Source organism: Homarus americanus, unplaced genomic scaffold (assembly GCF_018991925.1).
Source record: "Homarus americanus isolate GMGI-L3 unplaced genomic scaffold, GMGI_Hamer_2.0 scaffold15794, whole genome shotgun sequence".
Classification (NCBI taxonomy): Eukaryota; Metazoa; Arthropoda; class Malacostraca; order Decapoda; family Nephropidae; genus Homarus; species Homarus americanus.
In genome coordinates this window covers 819169-843340 of record NW_024748849.1, presented here as the reverse complement: position 1 = coordinate 843340, position 24172 = coordinate 819169, and the positions used below count along the sequence as shown (strand labels likewise).

The 24172-nt window shown below is 37.5% G+C and overlaps 1 protein-coding gene across 3 annotated transcripts; it reads left to right on the top strand.

The window, feature by feature from the left end:
• The first annotated feature begins 1075 nt into the window (after window positions 1–1075).
• LOC121880480 (protein regulator of cytokinesis 1-like) lies at window positions 1076–19083 on the top strand. Of its 3 annotated transcripts, XR_006091548.1 has the most exons (14): window positions 1827–2080; window positions 4223–4349; window positions 4645–4743; window positions 5113–5256; window positions 5708–5821; window positions 7604–7759; window positions 8767–8931; window positions 9329–9476; window positions 10272–10495; window positions 11589–11747; window positions 12949–13155; window positions 14577–14690; window positions 17058–17196; window positions 18664–18800. XR_006091548.1 is itself a non-coding variant. In XM_042387684.1 (13 exons), the coding sequence occupies exons 2-13, from the start codon at window positions 4296–4298 to the stop codon at window positions 18994–18996; spliced, it is 1917 nt and encodes a 638-aa protein (XP_042243618.1). In that variant the 5' UTR covers window positions 1076–1123; window positions 4223–4295; the 3' UTR covers window positions 18997–19083. The 3 variants fall into 3 exon arrangements, 2 of the variants coding, with proteins under 2 accessions (XP_042243618.1, XP_042243617.1); XM_042387684.1 differs by lacking the exons at window positions 1827–2080; window positions 17058–17196 and adding an exon at window positions 1076–1123 and having other exon boundaries at window positions 18664–19083; XM_042387683.1 differs by lacking the exon at window positions 17058–17196 and having other exon boundaries at window positions 1822–2080; window positions 18664–19083.
• The last annotated feature ends 5089 nt before the right edge of the window (window positions 19084–24172 follow it).

Here is a 24172-nt window from a genome sequence, read left to right as displayed (position 1 = left end):
TATCTTTCATTATTTTTTACCAACAATCACAGCTCTTGTTTAAATCCTACATGGAATAATGTTATTTATATTTTATTCAGCTATAGTTCACAAAGGTTAGTTTAGGCATTGCAGCATTAAGTTAGGTGGATGGCATATTAGATTATCATAATACTTGAACCTTTTTCTACTATGAAGAAAGAATCAAAACATAAAAAAGGTTCTAATTTACTCCAGGTGCACAAATTTTCTCTCAGAGTAGATAAGAAACTATCTAAAGTTGTGGTAACAGCAATGATTTTATTATATAAAGTTGGCTTATTAAAATGGGTTTAAATTTACACCACCCTGTGATATTTGTACTGTGTATCTTTTTGGAAAAGTGTTGCTGCTGCAGTCCAACATATTAAGGTCATTCAACAAAATGACCCAATGCCGGAGTCATGCGACAAACCTTCCAGTTGTAATACTGTACGTACATGCACGAGTTTTGCCAGGATGTTCTATCGCACGTTACCATGCGATATTCATTCCAGTGCGACTTAACCTAACCTGACCTAACCAAGGCAGAAGGAGTATCGCAAGAAATATTATTAATATCAGGTATTAATAAACTTGTTGCACATGCATAGTGAGTTCTTCCAGAAGGTTTGTCGCATGACACCGGATGAAATTGATGGCCAAGACCTTGTTGAGAACCCGGAGGATCCTGATGATTCAATATCCCATCCCGGAAGAACCCCATATCAACGGCAATACTGTATTGAAAGAGCACATATAAATAGAAACTATTTCTAGACTTACATATCTGAGCATATCCTCATTTCCTTGTTTGTTGATAATTTTGCATATCATTAGTTTTCTTATTGTATAATATCACAGTGGGATATACCCACCTTTTCTATATATATATATATATATATATATATATATATATATATATATATATATATATATATATATATATAAATCACTGTAGGTCACGAAGTGTAAGAGGATGCACCTGGGGCGTACCAACGGTAAGGAGGCGTATCATATGTCCCAACGGGATGAAGAAAATGTACTAGTTGAGACTGTGTGTGAGAAGGACCTAGGTGTGTATGTTGACAATGAGCTGAAGTTCTCGGGCCATTGTGAGAAGAAGGTAAATCAGGCAAATAAATTATTAGGTCTTATAAGAAGGTCGTTCAGATATCTAGACGGTCCGTCCTCGTGACGATCTTCAAGAGTGAAGTGCTTCCCCATCTGGAGTACTGTCACCCCGTCTGGTCCCCGAGATATGCTAGGGACTGTCAGTTGGTTGAAAATGTTTAAAGGAGGGCCACCAAACTGGTGTCTGCACCTCAGCTACCCTGAGAGATTGGAGCGCCTGAACTTGCCTAGCTTATACTACAGACGGGCAAGGGGCGACCTAGTTGAGGTGTACAAGCATCTCAGGGGGCACTACTGAGTCAAGTACCCTTAGTGTTGGACATGGCGGACGCTCGCCCCTCAAGGAGTCACAGTGATTTAATTCTTGATTTCAGCCATAGTTTAATAAATGGTTATATAAAAGAATATGAAAGTTTTGTAGTGTTATCTGAATGAAGTTTGCATATGGATAAAATAATATATATTTTTTAACAACTCTTCAAGCTGGCAACACGTCCATTACAAACCTAATACAGTGGTGTCAAGTTAAGGGAAACGTTACAAGCTTTAAAGTTTGAAGGTTTTTAGCCTTTTGTATATAGTGGATCTTTGTAAATTGTTTTAATCTTTTCGATGATTTTAATGAGGTTAAGATACTTTTGAATTAACAAATATAAATAATAATGATATTAATGATTTTAAGCGAATATATGATTGAGTAATCGAGATAATCTTCTATTGTTTCTCCAGAGCTTTAAATTACCCGTTAAATTAGTTATTATTATTTTTATACCGCAGTTTTATGTACATGATGAATCGATGAGAACTTGTATAAAGACTTCACTAAACCAAATTAATGTTCATGTTAGCGGGTACAGCTCATGAGGACTTGGCCACACTGACAGTAAACCTTCCCACCATTTCAAAAGTTAAGATTCCTGTGTGTGTGTTTCCTGATGGCTGACGCAAGGTAAGGCTTTATTTTCTCTTTTACTAATAACAGCTTCATAAACTACCCTCAGTTCCGTATAATTCAGTCCATTTGGTAGTGGTAAAGAAGCTTGTCGGGTGTAAATAGGAGTATCTAATACAGACGCCCCTGATTAACATTTAACTCCCATTGAAGCTTAAAACTGTCTTCCTAAGGTTTTTAGTGTGACTCGGTTAATATTGACTGACTGACCTGCTGACGAGTTATTTGTGTATATTTACTTAATATATTTCATCAGTGAGTACTGATATGATAATCATTTATTGTGCAAATGCTTTGATTGGTAGATATTTAGGCGCCGAAGGTGTGTACTAATGTGTCTTCTTGGCATTTATACGGCAGGTGTTAAGTTATGCTAGGGTTAATGTTAAGGTTTGGTTAGGTCAGGCTGGGTTTGGTTAGGCTAGGTTAAGGTTAGGTCAGGTCAGGCTGGGTTTGGTTAGGCTAGGTTAAGGTTAGGTCAGGTCAGGCTGGGTTTGGTTAGGCTAGGTTAAGGTTAGGTCAGGTCAGGCTGGGTTTGATTTGGATTGGTTGAAAACAATTATAAAAACACCGGATTTTCACTGTTATATTATAGTGGTCACTGTTGTAGTTTGTGGAAATATGTTAAAAATGGATATTTTAAAAATGAACATTACTTAGCATTTGTGGTTTTGAAAAACAGACCTAACCAAACAAACCTACCTAACTTTACCTATTTCAGAACACTCTGCCACCCGGGCAAGATCAACTGTGATGCTCAGTGTATCCTTATAAACCATTTAGTACGGGCGGCTGCTCTCACAACCACAAAAATAAAAATTACACCTTATCATAGAAAGTTGTATCAGTTTATTGTACAGGGCGGTGCGAGGGGTGTGGCTTGGATGTTGGGTAATGTTAGATAGGTTTGTTTGGTTAGGTTGGTGAGGTCTTCAAATGCTTCTGCATGTTTTTCATATCAACTAAGGTTAGCTTAGGTTTAATTTATAAATAGCCATTTTTTAACACATTTACACAAAGTACGTATGAGTGTCCACTATAAAACGGTGAAATTGTGTCATTTTTATAAACATTTTCTATGAAAAATTGACCGCTGGTCAGTTGTCAATAATTAGCAGTTGTTCCTATTGACAAGATATAACTAATTGTAAACACAAGATTGCTCTAACTGAGTTGTGGCAGAAACTGTAATAATATCAATATTAACTAATAAAATCGATATGACAACTTTTTATTATAGGCAGTGGATATTTTGCCGTGACCGGCTAAGCTCCTGCTGACGCTATTTTACAGTGAGTGTGATCTAATTGGCTAATCGTTCATTACCGGCAAGCAGTGCGAGAACTATGTTTGACTATGACTGGTGGGATTTGGCATTTACTGTACCTGGTATTTTGCCGTGAGTCACTCATTGTGTAGATACAAACATACTTAACCTTATTTCTGTTGTGCATGGAAACTTATCTTTATAAAAGAGGCGACATTTACTGGAACCTAATAGAACCTGACCTAACCAACCAAAAAAACATACCTAATCTTACCTAACTTCCTAACCGAGGGGGGCGGACCCCCACCTATCATATTAAACAGAAAGTACTTACCCAATCAGAGTGCACTCACGGTAAAATAGTGTTAGGAACTTAGCCGGTCACGGCAAAAACCCATTACGTTTATCATAATTTTTATTTATTTTTCTCTCTCTCTATCTTCAATCATAAGTTGCCTGTAGCGGGCAGGGCATGAAGAATGATGGGAATTGCAGGGTAAAGCATTGCAAAAAAACTGATAATGTGACACTAAAATAAAGTGTATGTCAATGTACTTTGTACTCGAAGAAATCTAATATTTGTACACTATTTACCGTTTTTTAATGAGAAGAGATAATAAACAGTTTACCACTACAGAGTCAGTCTTACTCAGCTTACAGAGAGGAGATGGGTGGTATTAATAATTGAAAGTTTATATTGTTTTACGCTCTTTCACGTTACACTGCAGAATGGATGTAATGAATTATCAAAAGCAATGCAAACTCTCCAGTCATTCAATGTCATTGAGAGGTCATATCAACTTTTCATTTGGCACAACCTTGTGTGTGTGTGTGTGTTATTTATTGATGTTTCTTGATGTATTACTTTACAGTCTACGATCAGCAACACCGAGAGAGTTAGAGAGCACATTGACTAGACTAGAGGTCATCTGGGATGACATTGGTATGCCAGACGAACAACGGGAGATTAGAAGAGGACATTTCTTTGGTCACATTGCTGTAGGTTCAAATGTTGTTCTGGTCGTGAATGATATAAGTGGTAAAATGTTTTGTTTTAGTTTATTGTAAGTAAAGGTTGTCTCTGGATACACATACAGTATACAGTACAGTACTATACTGTACTGTACTCTATAATCTCAATTCTCGTTTATTTTGCATTTAAGTAATATTCAATATTTATTCATGCTTAAAAAGAGGCCTTTGTTATATTAAGTGCTTTTAGGTCATTCAAAATTTTTTTTATGATTATATATATATATATATACAATTTTATTTATTTATTTATTTTTTTCAGAATTTGTGTGATAAAGTTGTTGATGGTGAAAGAGCACTGAAGAATCAACTCACCAACAGTATTGAGCAAAACACTCGAGATGTATTGAAACTGTGTGAAGTGAGTTTCACCAACTATGTTTTGTTTTTTCTTTACCTATGAGTGTAGTTGTCCCACCCTTGTACTGTAATTAGTTATCAGGCACTTATGCTCTTTTTAATGAGCACTGTCAACCTATTTTGTACCCACACATCTCATCTGGACTTCTTGTCATTTTTCTTCAGTTCTTCCCTTTCACCTCTTTTTTTGTATGTCCAGCTTTTTTTTTTTTTTTTTTATATCCCTTAGCTACATTCTCTTTCCTCAGCCCATTGGCATTTATAACCTTACCACTTCATTGTATGTTTTTCATATTGAATTTCCCTTAAATTAATCTTGTTTACACCAAGAAGTGGTTAGACACTTAATAGAAATGTTTCGTATATACAGGAGCTGTGTATGAAGCCTGAAGAGGATGTGGAGGGCCTCACCTTGCTGGAGTTGGACGCCCTGATGCAGGAGCGTGTGGAGAAACTACAGCAAATAATGAATGAGAGACTGGAGACTCTGAGACACCTACAGGAGAAGGATGAGGTTAATGCTGTAGTATTTTCATTGGCAACCCGAGTACCAGGACAGATTACTCATCCATTTAATACTGGGGCACTTCCTAGCCTTGCCTAGGCTAGCTTAGATATTAGTTTAGTCCATAGTGTAGGCAGGTAGTTTCTGATTACCTCAGGCAGTTGTGACCCTACCTTGCTAGCTGTTCTCACCCTGTGGGTTGGTGTTAGGAAGATCATCGAGCTGTAAAACTTTGCTTCAACATGCCTGAAGGCATCTAAGTCACCAGAGTTCTGTCCATCTTCTGTTCTCTGCTGCATTTTCTGGGTTGGCAGCACACTTAGGCAACTTGTTAATATGTACCTGGGTTTCCAGTGGTGAGTAGGGGAGGACACACACTCACACGCTCTATAAGCTGATATTCATTCCATGTTCACAGCTTTACCAGATTTGTTATTATTAAATGATTGTGTTCTTGCAGGGTCTGTGTGAGGTGCTGAATGAGACTCCATATTACATTCCATCTGGTTTTGTGCCGTCCACAGATGATTTGAAGGCGGTGGAAGAGCACGTCAGGTCCATGGAGAAGGAAAAGGTACATTATAAAACAAATACTCCTGCACAGGTAAACCTCGAGATACTATATCCCAGGATGCAATATTCCACTTTAACGATGGTTATAAATTAAAACCATCTCGCTATATACGATCAAAACAAATTGCTTTAGCGATATCCATCGAATAGCCATCGTTATCCGTTGGTTGGAAATTTTTTCACTATGCAAACTATGGGTTGTTTATACTGAAATTAATCGTTGTCTTGCATGGATTCCAGGCATGCAACTTATATTTTTCTATGTCAAGTCAGTGACATTTTATAAGGGAATGATATTTAACCCTATGTATGACGCATCTCTACCTTCACCTGTAAGCCTACCCATGTGTCGCCACGCGGCCAACCCGTGCACCACAACCGTGCTGGGACTTTGTTAATCGTAAACCTGCCATCGCATAGCTCCATAATTATTGGCCAACATTTTACTTATCATCAGTGTTTTTTCTTATTTAGAGAGAGGACAGCACAAACATTTAGAATGAACTGTGTCATGTTATTTTTTGTTTTTGTGATTGTAAGGTGTGTTGACTTGTTTTGAAAATGTGAGCAGTGTCGACCTCTATCATTGTTTTTGTTATCATTGTTCGCTCTGTTTTTGTGACTGAAGTGAACAGTGTAACTTTGAAAATGTCTGGGAAGGCCAAGGCATCCATGACAACTGTGTCTCTGAGGTGAAGCTTGACATTGTTAAGTAGCATGAGACTCCCCAGAGGCTGTGTGGGAGTCTTAGTGACGCTTCCACTCCACCTACAAGAGTCCCCTTAGCCTCGAAGGGGACATGTGATGATGACCAGACTTATTCTTCACGATGTGGTGAGTGTTGTTTACTTGGTTTGTACTGATAGTAGCATTGTAGGAATTTTTTGTCGGTGATACATGTATGTTTGGGGACTGACTGGGAAGGTATCCCACTGAACCCCATGTTATAATGCTCCCTACCTACAATAATTCACCTCGCAATGGGTTTTTCAGGAACGTAACCCCATCGTATCTTGAGGTTTACCTATATGCAAATGATTATATTTATAATGCAACTGAGCTAAATGAAAAACAAATTATATTGATAGGAAAATAAAACATAATTTTTATGATACTTTGAAGTTGTTAAAGTTTTTTTTCCATTGGCCTTGGCTACCCAGTACCCACAGCCATCCATAAGTAGGACAGCCACCACAGGCGTCCCGGTACAGTATAAAACATTTTGAAAGCCTTATATGATTTTTTTTACTCGTTCAAATTCTTTCCCACATAATGCAGGATAGCCAGATATAAGAGCAAATACAGTACTGGGGGTCCCCGACTTACGAACGCCTACCGATACGAACTGTTAAACTTTAAATATACGTACAGTATTTTATTTACCTAATGACTTATTATACTTTCATTTACTGTATTTTATCATTCTATTTCTCCTTTTGTCTTAAATTAAGTGATTTTAGATGTATATAAGGACTTGGGCTATGATACAGTGGGATTTTAAACATTGTTCTGTAAGTGCAGTATGCACATAGCATGTGTTCCGACTTATGTACAAATTTGACATAAGAGATTCTTCAGGAACGTAACCTGAGGACCCCCTGTACATGGATATATTTTTCCTTCATTCATTTAATCTTATCATTGTAATAGATGTGTATCAGTGGGGCCTTATATATATCCATGTAGATTAACTCTGTTAGTCCACACAAGAAAGCATTTCCCATCAACAGCATGTACAGTACAGTAAATAGATAATGCAGTATGATTCATTACCATTTTCTAGGTGGAACGAGAGAAAACATTCAGATCACTAAAGGCAGGATTATTGAAGTTTTTAGAACAGTTGGAGCAGTCACCTGAAGACACCATCTCACAGGAAGTTATCTGCTGTGATAATGAAGACATTCCTCTTAGCAAGGTTGACTTACAGTATCTTAAGGTAGGTTGCCCAAAGATGAGTTCCTCTTTCATTGTCTTGTTTCTTGTGGACCTTTATACTGGTGAATCTTAGTCATTCACTAGTCTCAGTGATTCCCATACTACACTTGTCTGATGTACAGAACTACTGTATATATACAGTAGTACTCGTCCATTAGTCGATCTCGTGTATAAGTTTTTTGGCCCCAAACTCCTCAATTGTTCTTATATCTATTGTGTAAGTCAGCTTCTAGTGGAATGTATCAGCTGTGGTTCAAGACTGAGGAGTGTTCCTCCAGTCAGTGAAAGCAGCACATTTACCATTGATGAGTATGTCGATTCCCTGATTATTTTCATGAACCACACACACACACACACACACAATCAAATCTGACCTAATCTAAACTGTTTTCACCTTATCTGACGTAATATTATCTAATTTAACCTAAACAGAATTCATTTATCCTAACCTGACCTAACTTAATTAAACCCAACTTTCCCTCACCAAGATAAACTGACCTAACTTAGCTCAGCCTAATTTAGCTTAGTTTGCTTTAGATCTTAGTGTTCTATTTTTTCATTTTATTTTTAATATGCATTAACAGTCATCACAGGCAAATAATGTTGTGTCATACATGCATTTCCTCAATGTATATTTTCTTGTTTCAGTTATCTTGGTTTGTTACTCTTGATAATCCTATACTGTACTGTATTGTAAATTCTTTGCTTAACAAGATATGATCTATTTTTAGGTACCTTATTTTTTATCTAGTCTTTATGCTTATGTGACCTAACTTCCCATGATGTAAACTTATTATGTTCAACATCCTAACCTGATCTAAGTTCATCTGACCTAATGTAGCCTAGAAGAGGGTAAATAGGGGGAAAGAAATAGAAATATTGAATTAAGGAGATGTGGGAGTGCAAGAAGTGAGGGACAGAGAGCATGTCAGGGTCTACCCAGGAGGTTTAGGAGAATGGAAACAACAAGTACTTCTACTAAAGTTAATCCTGTCAGAATTTCCTCAGACTGTCCACAGTGACCTTGAGTTCCGTGTTCAGGAGAATAAGGCAAAATCAGAGGAGCTGCGAGAAAAGATTGCCAATATTTGGAGTATGCTTGAAGTCCCTCGTGAAGAGCAGCAAGCATTCTTGGCCACTGCTCCTAAACATACACCTTCAAACATAGCAAAGGTAAAGTTTTGGTTCATGATTTTGTGTGTGTGGTGTGTTTTTTCTTTAGAGGAGGCTGGTCTCCTCTCTCTTTTATAGGTTTATTCTTGTTTCCTTTTGGGTTGTTTTTCTTATCAGTTTTCTTTTCTTTTTTCATCATTTTGATTTTAGTTTAATCTTTTAACATTAATTTTCTCTGGCGCCAAATGACCTTGGCTGTTGTGGCGCTAAGATCGTATTCATAATCAATCACTGTATTCTTTCATTTACGACACTCTTATTTCCTAAAGTAATGTGTCATGACTTGTTCCCCTTTTCTGTTTCTCTTAAACCCTTTCCACTACAACAGAGGGTTGCCAGAAACCTTAATATCAAAATTTTTCTTGGATATGTCTGTCATTCTGCTGTTGATTTGCAGCTGAACGAAGAACTTGAAAGGCTGCTGCTTCTACGTCATCAGAATTTGTCCCTGCTTGTGGAAAAGCTCCAGAAGGAGCTGAGCTTGTGGTGGGACAAGTGTTATGTTGACATCAAAGAGAGGGACTCATTCTTAACAATGTTTTCAGGTTGGTCTATGTTGCTCACCCATGTTAGGCATGGGGGTAATGCTGCGGGATGCTGGTGGGGCATTTCCAGTTTTTTAAAGGGATGATTCTCTTAAGGTTTTCAGTCCAATTTCATGTCATTACAGTACAGTATAAATTGATATAAAGCAAGTTATTTATGGGTAAAGTTTTACCTGATATCAAGTCCAGTATCAGCTAGAAAACAAGAGACTACTATTATATCTCAACAGTTAATATATACGTGGACTTCAATATACAAACAATACCCTACTAGTAGGAATCGAACCTGGGACCTTTATGTGTGAGCAGGGATCGCTACCACGGTACCACAAGGGCAACAAAGGCAACCCTAGGTCTTGTGTCTCATGCTTTCTAGCTGGAGTCTGTAAAATGCTACTCGACCACATAGTTGGCATGGGTAATCCCTGGTGGAGGTTCACATTGCTTAATAATAAGACGGAGGAACGGGCTTTGTGTGAAATACAAGCCTAGGGTTGCTTTTGTCGCCCTTGTGGTACCGTGGAAGCGATTTCTGTTCACATGTGAGCATGAAGCATTATTTTTGTTATTCAGACAAAGCAGTAGGTGTTTAGTAAATTATGGTAGCACCAGCAATAATTTTTTTTTAAGTCTTTAAGTTACCTTATCAAAGTCTCAAAGGAAATGGACACCAATTAAGAATTCATTTGTAGACAATATATTGTAATTTTATTTTGGAAGACATATTGTGTTACCCATCATGTGGCCTTTAGTCCATGTTTTTATTTTATTTTATTTTTGTATTACACTGTACAGATGAAGCTAATGAAGACAAACTGTCTGCCTATGAAAGAGAGATAAAGAAGTGGAAAAAATATTACATGGAAAATAGTGAATTACTGGGAATGGTTGCAACCTTCCTCACTTTATTTGGCAACATGCTTGAGCTAGAGGAGAGAGCTAAGGATCCCAGTCGGCTGTTCAACACAAGAGGAGGAGCTCTGCTACAGGAGGAGAAGGCCAAGAAAAAAGTAAAAGCTGTAAGTTGTATACATTATCTTTTTTACACAATAAACTGCAATATTTTTCTCTTTATAACTCTACTTTCACTTTTTTTTGTCATTTGTCTTATATTTTTTGTTAAGGTGAGTCAGCCATCTTCATATGATCACAGCTTCATGCAGTTGACAGTACAGTACTTTTTAAGGGACTACTAGCTTATCTACAGCTTCACAGTCCAGCAGAAAGATCTAATTGGTTTATTTATACATTTTCTGTTACTTACAGATATTTTTCATATTAAATTTTTATGATAATGTTACTTAAAAGATGAAACAGTGTGATCAGAGTAAGGCAGGTGCTAAATACAGTACAGTACCTGTATTGGTTTTGTGAATGAGGAGTACGGAACTATCATGGGGGGAGAGTAACAGCATTTTTTAAAGTAACAAACTGGTGATCAAGAGTTCTTTCTGACCAACCAGTCAGGGAGGATTATTATTCATAGAGCAAGCTGATTCAGTTAATAAAATTGATGTACTGTACAAGAATTGACAATTGTGTTGCTTATTGAGGAGGGAATAAATCCCTGTTACCTTGATTATCTGAAATAGGTGTATAGAGTAGACCAAGCTTAAAGAAAATCCTGAGTTACTTTCAAAACTTCACTTAGAATAAGGCTTGAGAGTGAGTGTTAAACAGTGTGTCTGCTACCCACCCTGAAGAAGAAACTCCTCTGTGTAGGAAGCAGCTGTGAGTGTCATTCTGGTATTTTCATCAGGTGTGGTTGTAATTCACTTAAAAATACTAACATGTATAGAACTATTCACCGACCTAATCTTGATGAGTGAAACCTAAGCCAAGCTAGTCTGGCTTAAGTTTAAATTTGTTGTATTCTAACTGTAACCTCCCCATTATAATAGGGTTGCCATCTTACAAACTCTCGGAGATGGTTTAAAGGCTGTTAATTTAAACATCATAATCTAGTTGTGTGATATTAAAAATGTATAATTTCCTTGTTTTAAATCTCATCTGAATAATTATAAGATGTTATTATGACAGCTAAGTTGGTCCAATACTGCACTTACATTTCTTTCATTTATTATTTGTTAATGGTAATATTTCACTTCCCAGGAGCTGCCACGTGTGGAAGAGCGAATTATTGCCAGTACTCTGGCCTTAGAGGAACAGGAGGGTCGGCCTTTTATGATATATGGTATGGAGATCACCCAGTATCTGGAGGAACTCTGGCAGTCCCACAATGTGAAGAAGGAGGTTGAGAAGACTAAGAGGGTGTGTATCAGTTGTGTGTGCATGTATATGAGTGTTTATGTATGTTTGTGTGTGTATGTACAGTAACTATGTGTGCATGTATATAATAATAATAATAATAATAATAATAATAATAATAATAATTAATGGTTTATTGAGAGAACATGGCAGCCCAAAGGTTGAAAATATAAAATCAACAAAGATGATGAAAGTTACGTATTGGGGGATGGGTCACTTGATTGACAAATTATACACAAGTAACTTAAATGGTACAAATATGATATATAATATCAAGGTGGGGGGGAGGGGGAGGTCATTCAACCGGGAATTTCAGCATAGTAACAGTACAAAAATGAGATTGGCAGGGAGTGAGCACACTGGTTAACTACGAGTTGTTGATAATTTTTACAGTGATTAGGAATGGGATGTATGTATGTATGTATGAGAGTGTGTATAAGCATGTATGAGTATGTTTGTGTATGTATGTAAGGAGGAGCGCAAAGAATAATTGTATCTTTTCATAAGTTCCTGATAAATCTAATACAAATATGAAAGCCTGAGTTTATTATCTGGTAACATATGGATCTGTGTGAACTTGCATTCCCTGTATAAATGTAGTGTTAGAGGAGGAGAGACAAGACATCAACAAAGAAGGAGAAGGGTATAGGGGGTATAAATTAGTACTTTTTGTTTCCAACGATTATGAAGCAGGTTGGTTGTATGATTTATTACATGTCACTGGCTAAGTTGAGGGTTCCTTAGTCACCCTCTCTTACTTATATCTACAGTATGTAATCTTGTATGTACCTGTGAGCCTGAGGGGGTCAGTGCTAAGTTTGAATGAGGATAAAATTATATGGGGTAGACTTGACAAATTGTGGAAGATGGCTTGCTGGATATATATATATATATATATATATATATATATATATATATATATATATATATATATATATATATATATATATATATATATATATATATATATATATATATATATATATATATATATATACACAAAGAACTACAGTACCTGGTGGATATATACTGTACTGTTATGTTACTGCCTTGTCTCCTGAATGTTTGGAAAACCTACTGACAGTATTCATGTGATATTTCTTTTTGAATGATTATGGATTTGTAAATATACTGTTAGTGTTAGTGTATGAGAGTCAGTGTTTCAATATAGGTAATATCTTGTTTATTTATTTATTTTGAGCAGCAACAAGCAAAGGTTGCAGATAACAAACGTGGGACAAATCTTGTTGCATCACACATTAGGACCCCTGGACCACTGGCCTCCACTAAGAAGAGAGGGCATGAAGGGGATGACCCTGCTAGCAGCAAGAGATCCAAACACTTAACACCTTCTGTAGGAGGAGTCATATTTAAATCCCCCTCAAAATCTGCAGTTCAAACACCCTTGACGGTAACTTGAACAGCCTTTGTGTTCCTTTATAAATAGTGGTAAAAATTTCAAATGACTGAAGTCTGAATTAACATTGCTACCTGATTTGTGTAGCTGATCCTTATGTGCTTGATGATAAAGATGTATTATCATTCAGATTAGTAACACCCAAATATAATGGCTACTAGGAGTTTTGGACAGATGCCACCTGATTGAGTCATTTTGTCATTACTGTACAGTATCTTGAAAAATAGGTAGGTGGTTATCTTTTAACTGAATCAGGGGTTTTGGTTCCTCACACACAATTTTGATCTAAGATATATAATGTAAGAGGTTCAAGCATCACATGGGATGTGTGGAAATTTTTCAGAGGATTGCTTGGAAATGATAAGTCTGAGAATTTAGCATTGATGAACTCATGGCCAAGGAAAGGGGCATATGCACTCAACCATGTGAATCCTCTATGACCATATGATAAAGGTCATTTTAACAGTATCAGAATTTTTTTCTTAGCTGACCCTCTTGACTTAGCATCATGGGGGTGTCACTGCCACAAGATCACAAATGGGTTAATAGGAAACATTATAAAGCTAAGCTGGGCCTGAGAAAGTTGTTTCCTGGTGCAGTGTGTGGTGGGAGATGGTCATCAGGGCTGTTGGCTACAGATCCCTACTTGACCAGATTTAGAAAAGTCTATTTATCATTGCATCATCTCAAAACAAGGTAATCATTTGATCAGTTGCCAAATAAGCCAGTCAGCTTTCTACACCAAGAGGATATGTAGGGTGAAGGACTGCTAACTATAATTATAAATGGTAGTGAAGTGCACTGGTCATTTCTCAACTTCTCTCAATAGAACATTGCCAAAACAGAATCCACAAGTGACAATAGAAACCGTTATTAAAAGGATATGAGGAGCAGTGTGGTGTGTCCTGACAAAGTTCTGTAGCTCATCTTGTGAGATTTATTCAACATGTTTATACTGTATATGTATTGATGTTACTGTTTTCTGAAAATTATTTTAAAAACAAGTATTTTACTCACTTTTTTTATTAGCAGTTCTGTGTCACAAAACTAACCTTATTGAAAAGAAGTAAAAACTTGATGAATCCCAAACTTCAAGTTAGAATCCTGGTTAATATAGATCAGGGATTCTAGATATAAAAATATTTTATGCTCCCAAATACTCTGAATATTAATATTTTCTAATTATTTTACTTAACAGCATGTCCTGTATACCCCACCAGTCTTAGGCCTTGGCATGTTTGTTGTAGAATGAAAATGTTACAATGTAGGAACTGATTTCCAGGTTTGAAATAAGGTTTAAGCTACAAGAATAACCCTTGCAGAATTATTTACAGACAATATATATATATATATATATATATATATTAGTAAGATGAGGATGGTGCTCATGACTTTGTGTGTGTATACTCTGGCAGACCCCACAAGGCAAGCCACTGATGGAGTATAATGGCCAGAGGGTCTTGAACCTTGTCACTTCAACCACAACCGATGCTTCCCTACACTCCACACTTAGTTATGACAAGTTTGAAGTAAGCCTTGTACTGTGTTATGTTTTATCTCCTTTATACCGTATATGTTTTTTCTAATATTAATAGGACCCCATGCAGTAACTTTCCTCCCAATCTAGTCTTACACTTGAAAATAAAGCTGGGATCTCCTCTCAGGAGTTGTTGGAACTGATTGAAAAACAGTAATTGTTTAATGACTAATATCGTGTGTTGTATTTACTGTTTTGTTATCATATTTGGACTCCATAGATCAATCAGAGTACCATCCTCAAATCTGAGGGTTGGCAACCACAGTCCTCCAATCTAAACGTTCTCAGGCTATTTTTACTAATCCTCTTAAGGTTTTATCTCTGGGGACCCAATTTTTAATTTCATTCATTTATCCCAGTCTCTGCTTTCCCTGGCCTTCCAACCCTTAGCATACCACTCCCTCCCCCCCCTCCTAACAAATAGCCTTCCCCTAAATCAACCATTCCCCCTCTCCACCCTATGTGACTTACCATGCAGAAAGGTGCAGGGGTTAAGTGGTGGAGTGGGTGATTACTTTTGACTGCAACTGTAAGATATATTATAAAGAAACAAAATAATGTATATTACTACAGTACTGTCATCTTCAGCCTGCAGTAGGAGTATAGTACTGTCCAATCTCCTGAATGTAATACGTAGCTGTTATCAATTTTCCATATTTTAACACTTGTGATGGAGGGGTGGTGGGGGATTAGTGGGTCACATGTCATTTCCACCTATTGTATATAAACTCTTCTCTCATTTGCAGTGGAAATGGGGTGGGTGATTAATTAGTGGTCTCATATTACTGACCTTCTGATGCACTTCATAGTCTGAGCGAAAGCAGTTCATTTAACAAGACTTGTACAATGTTAATTTTAGTTATATCCTCTCACTGTAAGGTCAAAAAACAACACTAATGATGACAGATAAACATTGAGCTCCATGTCTTAAGCTGTGGTCACACAAGAATAAATCCACCATTGCATTGATTTTTCACCAAACTCCTCAAGTTCTCTACAGCGACAACGTATTTGTTATCGAAAGTGGGACGACAGAGAGTGTCTGAGAATCCACAGTACGGTGGGTTGAGATTTGCTATAGACAGTCTATTGTATTAATAAAATTTACACCGTTCTTATTTTTTCTTATTAATTTTAAAATGTACAAAACATATAACTAGTGACTTTCTTTAACAAAACACGAGCAAAAATTTTGTATTAAATAAAAAAAGAATAAATTCCAGGTTTGGGAAAGATTTTCTGGAAAATTCCGCGAAAAATTTTCATGGTACCCTAAAAATTCTGGGGATGGGGGATTTTTTCCGGCTTTGAGAGAGTCCTCTCATTTCCTGGAAATCTCTCCTACCCGGAAGCGCTTTGCACCAATTGTTCCAGCTAATGGAGATATCACTGTTGTTGAGAGTTTGTTTACATGGCAAACGGGGAAGTGGTCTTAATATGTTAGCATCGTTAATGCAAATTATCGTGGATTGGGTTATCATAAATAGAGGTTTACCTGTACTGTATATCCTTATTAAGAAGTAAGTGATCTTTTTTTTTATTCCTGCTTATTAAAGCTTATGCCTGGGGATGCACTGGTGGTGTTCTTTTGCTTGTGTTATGTGTGTACAGTTATACACTTGGTGATGGACAAGATGCTACTTGTAGAGCTGCTCACCTGTAAATTGTGTAATTTCAATGACAGAAACAAAGTAAGTGTGTTGTTTTTACCTCCAGACAGAACAGTAGCTTTGCCCCCCCCCGCCCCAAAAGTGATGCCCTTGTACTAAAGCTTGGCCCTCGGTGGTGAGTTTAACACAATATTACCAGAACAGATAATGTGTAGTGAAGAAATCACATCATTACAACAGCATTATCATAGTGCTCTCTTTTGCTCCAATATGTATTTTCTTTTACCGTTATTATTAAAAGTTTTTGGGGTGGTGGGAAGGGGCTCCCTGGAACTCTATACAGTCTTCAGTTTTGCTGTGTCCTACTCAGAAATTCCATAATACAGTACTGAATTCTGCCCAAAACCCCATTTAGAGGTAGGCAGCTTTGTGTTTAGCTGTTTTCATGTTTAATCCTCTTCCTTACCTCATGACTTGAACCAGAATATACATGGAGGATAGCAGTGGTACATGTTAAATGGAAGGCAAAACCTATTTTGAAATAATGCTGTTTTGATGCTAATTGTACATTACTGTTTGGTGTACATTTCTGTCATTTAATGTGGGCTTGATATCCCGAGTCGACAATCATATTGTGAATCTTTCTAAGTATGTTAAATGTAGTTACCAATGCATGTGGTAAGGAAGGGATTAAGTAGTTTTATGCTTTAGGTGTTTAGTATGCAGCTCACGGGTTTGTTAACTTCCAGAATAACCTAAGAAGTAGCAGAGAATGTCTCAACAGCACTGGATTTGACTTACCTGGATCAGAAATACAGAAAAATTCATGTTAATGTTCCTTGTTGTCCTAACACACAAAATGTCTTCCTGTCTTCAAAAAATCTTGAGGTGTGTGGTTTTATTGTACAGTACGTCAAGCACTCAATTCTTGTTTCTGTGTCTCTCATTTTTATTTAATTTTTCTGCATGTACTGTACAGTATTCTGATTTAAATCTGTCATGTACAATATCTCAAAAAAGTATCTGCCAGGATGGATCCAATGGCTTCTGACATGCTACGGGCAACTCGTGATGTCCCGGGAGGGTTGGTATGCAATGGCACTGTGTCCCGGGAGGGTTGGTATGCTTGGCTCTGTGGCATACTGATCCTACTATAAATTTGGTAACCGAACATCATATTAAGTATGCCTGAATAAATACACATTGCACTACTTGTGTTAAAACTATATACAGTACTAAAGTAAATACATGTCCCAATATCTATCATCCATGGTCTCATAATGTGTGGACCTATACTTTTTTGAGATACTTTACATATTGGACCCTAATGTACAGTAAAGTGTTTAATGATGCATGTATGTAAATCTGCCATGTACATATTATTGGACCCTGATACAGTATATAAATCTTTAAGGTTTAATGTATGTAAGTTTTGTGCTTGTCAGTTATAAAGAAGTGCCATTAAATATTAGCATAAAGTTTTAAGTCAGTTTTAAAGGGTATTACATATAAGTCTACTTTTGTTTTGCAAATATCTTTAAATTAGATTTTTGAGGTAGGAAATGAGATCATAAAACAGTTGCAGTTTATATTTACAGATATTGACATAGTTGATGGACAGGACAAAAACTTATTTGTCTCCATCTTTTCTTACTTGTGTTTTAAACTTTGATTTTGCATATAATTTGTAGTACACATTGTCATCCTGTAGTCCACATCATCATCATGTACTCCACATCATCATCCTGTAGTCCACATCATCATCATGTACTCCACATCATCATCCTGTAGTCCACCCCATCATCATGTACACATTATTATCATCATCATGTAGTCCACCTCATTATCCTGTAGTCCACATCATCATCATGTACTCCACATCATCATCCTGTAGTCCACATTGTCATCCTGTAGTCCACCTCATCATCATGTACACATTATTATCATCATCATGTATACATTATTATTATCATCATCATGTAGTCCACCTCATTATCCTGTAGTCCACATCATCATCATGTACTCCACATCATCATCCTGTAGTCCACAGTATTCTCTCTGCGGTTTATTAACAGAATGAAAAGCATCACCCTTCACTTCAGTAGTACTGTACTGTACTCACCACATTTCTCTTTTTGCCCACACTTTTCAGAGCACACTAATGCATGGAGATGGGTACACATAATATTATTATTTGTGTTATTCCAAATAATGTCTTTTTTTTACAATTATTCAAATAGTTTACAATTATCTTTTCAATGAAAAAAATAAGTTGCATATTGATAATACAATTCAAGCTTCTTGTGATTGATAGTTACTTCTATCACAGGACTATTTCTCCTTGTTCACAAATAGGCTGGTATTGGTGAGAGATGTCAAGATGAAATTATCCACTCCTCTGTTCTGGAATCAGCCACACCCTCGCCAAGCTACTTCCCTGCATTTGATCAGTTACGAGAGAGAAGACTGCGGGATACCTTGCATCTTGCCTCCCCAGTCAAGGGACAGCACAGAGGGAAGATTCCACCATTTGTTTGTAGAACATCTGCTTTTGGGAGTTCACTGCGACGAGTGGCCTCTCAGCCGTGCCTCAGCATCAAATTACGTGGGACAGGTTTGCGTCCCACAAATAAACAAATTCCAAAATTTTTTGGGAATAAAGAACACCCAGTTATGTTCCTGATGTAAATATTAATGATATTCTTCTTTCATCTGCACTTCACATATACCTAGGCTACCAAATGGTGCTGAAATACACTATTTGGTACTTTTCTTTAAAAAAAATTTACCTGACATTGTTTCCTTTCTTTAAAATCTTTCTAATAGAGAACCACTCATTGCTTTAGAAAAGTTTATTTATAATTGAATGGTATAGTATTTGTATTTGTGAAGAATATCAACACTGCTAGAGCAGTTGTAGTGGTAGTTTACAGAGGTGTCGGGTGGTGTTCTTCACCGAGAGTCTGCGAGAGAGATTTACTGAAAGCACTGATGATGTAGCTATGCCACAAATTTTTAGTGTGACAACTCCAGTTAAGACTTGGTTAAAATCAGGGCCTTGATGTGACAGATATTATTCTTTGTATATAATGGATATTAACAGTTCTTTAGTACAGTAAGTGATCACTTGGGTCTCATAATCTAAACCATTTGAATCAGTTTTACACCATACAACCTGAGAGTCTACAGTATTTGACTTGTGTTTGCCTTACCTTTACAGTACAGTACCTGTATAAGCTGAGCTAGCCTCTTTTAATGAAACCTTAAAACTTAAAAATAATGTTAATTGCTGTTACAGATGATGCCCTCAAAATACAGGATTATCAGGGTTTACGTACATGGCAATAGGGTATGAAAAGTGCATTGCAACTGGAAGTGCATATTTAGTAGAACAATATGGTACAATAATGAGGAAATAGTCTTCAAAGGTGGCTCAGTTTGGGAGCTAAGGATTTACAGTATATTAGAGTAACATGCAGAGCACCCTCCTGCTCACTAGTGTTCTGCTGATGGTTTGTTTGGCATTTTTCTTCTTTATGTGAAATAATGCTAAATAGTGTTTATTGTTTAGCTAAGTGAAATTAGTGTCTTTAAAATGCCCCTGCCATAGAATGTGGACTGGGTACAGTACCTACTTTTATCCCTGTTCATCTGTCTGTAGGAAATATCCTTTCTGTTTAATGACTTGAGTGAAAGACAACAAATCAAAAGTAAATTTGGTACAGTACATAAGTATACATCATAAATAATCCAGGAATAATTTATTAATCAGTGTTTTCAATTTTCACTAATCAGTTATGACCCCAATTTAATTTAGAAATATAGGCAAGGGCAAATGTCATCTGTAATAGTTTTCTCTCTCCAGAGAAGCTGTTGCAGTTGATGGTTATTCATTGTTTTATTAGAAAAGATAAACTTTGATTTGAAAAACTCTTTTGTTCTTTTACTTTTATGCTCCTTGCCACTGATCGGCTTGTTAGCCGCTTGGGAGGTCGGTCAGGTCTCTGTTACGCACTGTTGGCAAGTACTGGGCATGCACTGGCTTCTGAACGTATCTGAACCTGCTCCAGTGATGGTCAAGTCTGGTATTGAAAGAGCTCACACTCTGTGCCATCACAACACTCTCTGGCAGATTGTTCCAAGATTTCACAACTCTCACTCCGAAAAAGTTCGTCCTCACAGTTGTCTGGACTTGCGGCTTCTTCAACTTTGAGCTGTGACCCCTTGTGGGGCAGGCGTCTGCCAGCTCCAGGTATGGACTCTCAATTGAGTAGTGACTTTGAGATGTTTATACACCTCAATTAGGTCCCCCACTTGCCAGTCTGTAGTATAAGCTAAGCAGTTGCAGTTGCACTAATCTCTCTGGATAGGTGAGGTGCCAAAGTGCAGGCACCAGCCTGGTGGCCCTCCTTTGGACATTTTCAATTAACTGACAGTCCCTAGCATATCTTGGGGACTAGGCAGGGTGACTACTTCAGGCGGGGAAGCACCTCACTCTTTGAGGATCATTATATGGGAAGAACCATCTAGATATCTGAACGACCTTATAAGACCTAATAATTTAGTTGCTTGATTCACCTTCTCATAATGGCCTGCGAACTTCAGTTCATTGTCAACATACACACCCAGGTCCTTTTTACATTCAGTCTCAAATAATGCATTTTCTTCGTTTCTTTGGGACATTTGATACGCCTCCTTACACTTAGTACTTCCCAGGTGCATCCTCTTATATTTTGTGACATTGAATCTTAGCAGCCATTTCTTCGACAATTCTTGAAGCTCAGAGATCTTTCTTCAACTCTTGGCAGTCTGTTTGGTTCTTAATTTTCCTAAATAACTTGGCATCTGACTTGAATTTGTGTGTATTGACTATAGTGTTTTTAACTTATTTTTAGTGAATGGATAACTGAACTTTTAAAAGAGAGGCAGTTTGATTACATGGTAAGTGTTGAAGATGGAGGGATAATGTATTAAGTACAGTACAGTACACTATTGTTAGCCATTCACTACTGGACTGAACCTTTTTCAGTGGAGGACCTCCTACCCCTTCTTTTTCATATAACATTATCATTTAAAGGAAAAATTACTTATAGACATAATATTTACAAGTATTAGCTACTCTACTGTGTGTGTGCATATAAACAAAACCACAACTGTTAATTATTAGCCTTTAGTCATTATTTGTCTCGGCTTGCTTTACTAAACTTCCTTTATCAATATGTTCTTAGGTTAAGAAGATTATATTTCATATATATTGAATGCTATAATTTTTATTTAAAACTGAATAATATACACAAAGTGCAAGCAATTGTATATTTATATACATCATCAAATAAAGTTAAGTTCTTAAGAAGATTCCTTCACTTTGTTGACATACTAAATACACTACAATATGAAAATAATCTCAAGAATAGCACATCATTATCCTGAAACCAGAACACGCTCCCACATGGCCAGTTCACCCAAAAATATCAAATTATTTTTTTCACTAGAAACAAGGTGGATAGTGTTCCTCTGGTCTTTCTCTGAACATCATGGTTACTGCATACTAGGGATGGGGAAACTCTGGCCCATGGGCCATTTTCGGTCCACCAAGGGTCTTAGGGTAGCCTGTGACCATACTCTTTTTTTTTTTTTCAGGGGATTTGGGGGTATGTAATTTATTGATAGATTTGTATAAATATAGAGGATAAATCGGACTAATTGGGGCAGACCCCACTCCGAAAAAAGCGAATATATGGGGGAGGGGGGTGGAGATAACACAACTTATCTTAACTGTTTAAAGAAAATCAGTTATGTTATTACTGCAATTAAACAACTAAGGTCTTGAAGTGTATAACAAGGGTATTAAAAGAATATTACATCAACAATAAAAAAAAATATGAAACAGAACTCTGGGTTGAAAACCAGACATATAAGTCTGGTTGTCACTGAGATGATTGTCATTTACTGTAAAGTGTTATACGTAAGTAAACACAGAATTTGCCTTATGAATAAAGAGAAAACTGTAAACTGTACAGTACAGTGCTATAAAGATAAAAATAAGAACATAAGTGTAGGAGTATATTGTATGTGGAAGACGAATGTTTACCTGAGGGGAGAGGGGGGGTTAGCATGGCTGGGTGGCTCCTTCCCCTTAACTCCCACATGATTCCTTTAACACTTATATATGCAATCCCACTACAATTCTTATATAATTTAGCATCATTTAGTGCCAGGTTGATAAAATATTATCCTAAAAGAATCAGCTTTCCTGTTGTAAGCTGGTCTACCGAAAGCTGTCACACGAAGCATCTTGAGTAAATGACCTTCTGATACAGCTTATCCTTTTATTTTCAAGTCATATTACAAATTACATACAGTATTGTATTTTTTCTCTATTACTGAAGATGTTATATTAATCATGATTAACCATAAGAGACCAATCATATGGGAATATAATACTGAATCAATGAATAAATAAACCTGACGAATGCTGCAACACCTGATCAGCCCCAGCCTGCTTACATACTCAAGTGTTAGTTCTCAGTAGGCTTATACCAAATCTGATTAGACCACTGTACAGTATTCAGTAAGTGGTTCATTTCATAAGATTTTTTATGAAATATATGGAACTATGACTTCACCACTGATCGGCTCGCTAGCTCCAGTGCTGGCCAAGTCTGGTCTTGAAAGAGCTTGTAGTGGCTCCTCTCCCCTACAACTCCCAACTGAGCTCCAGCCGCGCGCCTACCAGCCAATCAGCGTACAGCCAGCTACGCCGAGAGACTAGGTCTATGCAGTGGACGTAGGGGTACGATCACCAACCTAGTCTCGACCTTCAACCTCCAGCTCAGGATCAGAGGGTTTCACACCTTACGCTTAAGCCGCTGTGATCGGCCCTCTCGCTACGCTCACCCCAAATCCTGATCCTCGTAAATTGTATAAATACGGCCATGCCTGGCCAGGGAGACCATTCTACACTCGGCTACCGGACCAGCAACATCTCTCACAGATCCTCACCACTCAGCTTCCTCAGAAACCTCCTCGCCCTACAGGACCTCTGAGCAAGTTTCTCCTCACCTAGTCACTCCTAAGCACTGCGCTGTACAACAATATATATACAGAAAGCGCATTGTGAGTTTCTATTCTACCTCATTCCTGAGTGTGAGATATCTTCATGTACGTACGTTTGTGTGCCCATACTAAGAGAATTGACAACTGGCCACATACAGTAGGCTACAAGCTTACACTCGGTGCCATCACAACACTCTGGCAGACTGTTCCAAGAGTTCACATCTCTCACTCCGAAAAAGTTTGCCATCGCAGTTTTCTGGACCTGCGGCTTCTTCAACTTTGAGCTGTGACCCCTTGTGGAGCGAGCGTCTGCCAGCTCCAGGTAAGGACACTCAACTGAGTAGTGCCCTTTGAGATGTTTATACACCTCATTTAGGTCACCCCTCACCCATCTGTAGTATAAGCTAGGCAGTTGCAGGTGCTCTAACCTCTCTGAATAACTGAGGTGCCGGAGTGCAGGCACCAGCCTGATGGCCCTCTTTTGGACATTTTCAATTTACTGACAGTCCCTAGCATATCTTGAGGACCAGTCAGGGTGACAGTACTCCAGACGGGGAAGCACTTGGGACTCCTGTGTGACTCGCACAGTTGGTGGTACAGTGGTAACACGCATAGCTCTCCCCAATGTGTCAAGGGTTCGATCCTCGGCCAGGACACACGTGAGAAGGGTGTTATCCAGTGTGACCCTCACTACCAAACACCACAGGTTTCTTCCTGTACTAACACTGGATAAACTGCTCAAACAGCTAGTAAGCTAATAAGTGGCGAATATGATAAAAAAAGTAAGCATACATTCAAGATGGCAGCC

Coding starts and splice junctions, on each gene's coding strand:
- LOC121880480 (XM_042387683.1), top strand. Junction 5,257..5,707: donor ACCTACAGGAGAAGGATGAG/GTTAATGCTGTA, acceptor GTGTTCTTGCAG/GGTCTGTGTGAGGTGCTGAA. Junction 11,748..12,948: donor AGGTTGAGAAGACTAAGAGG/GTGTGTATCAGT, acceptor TATTTTGAGCAG/CAACAAGCAAAGGTTGCAGA.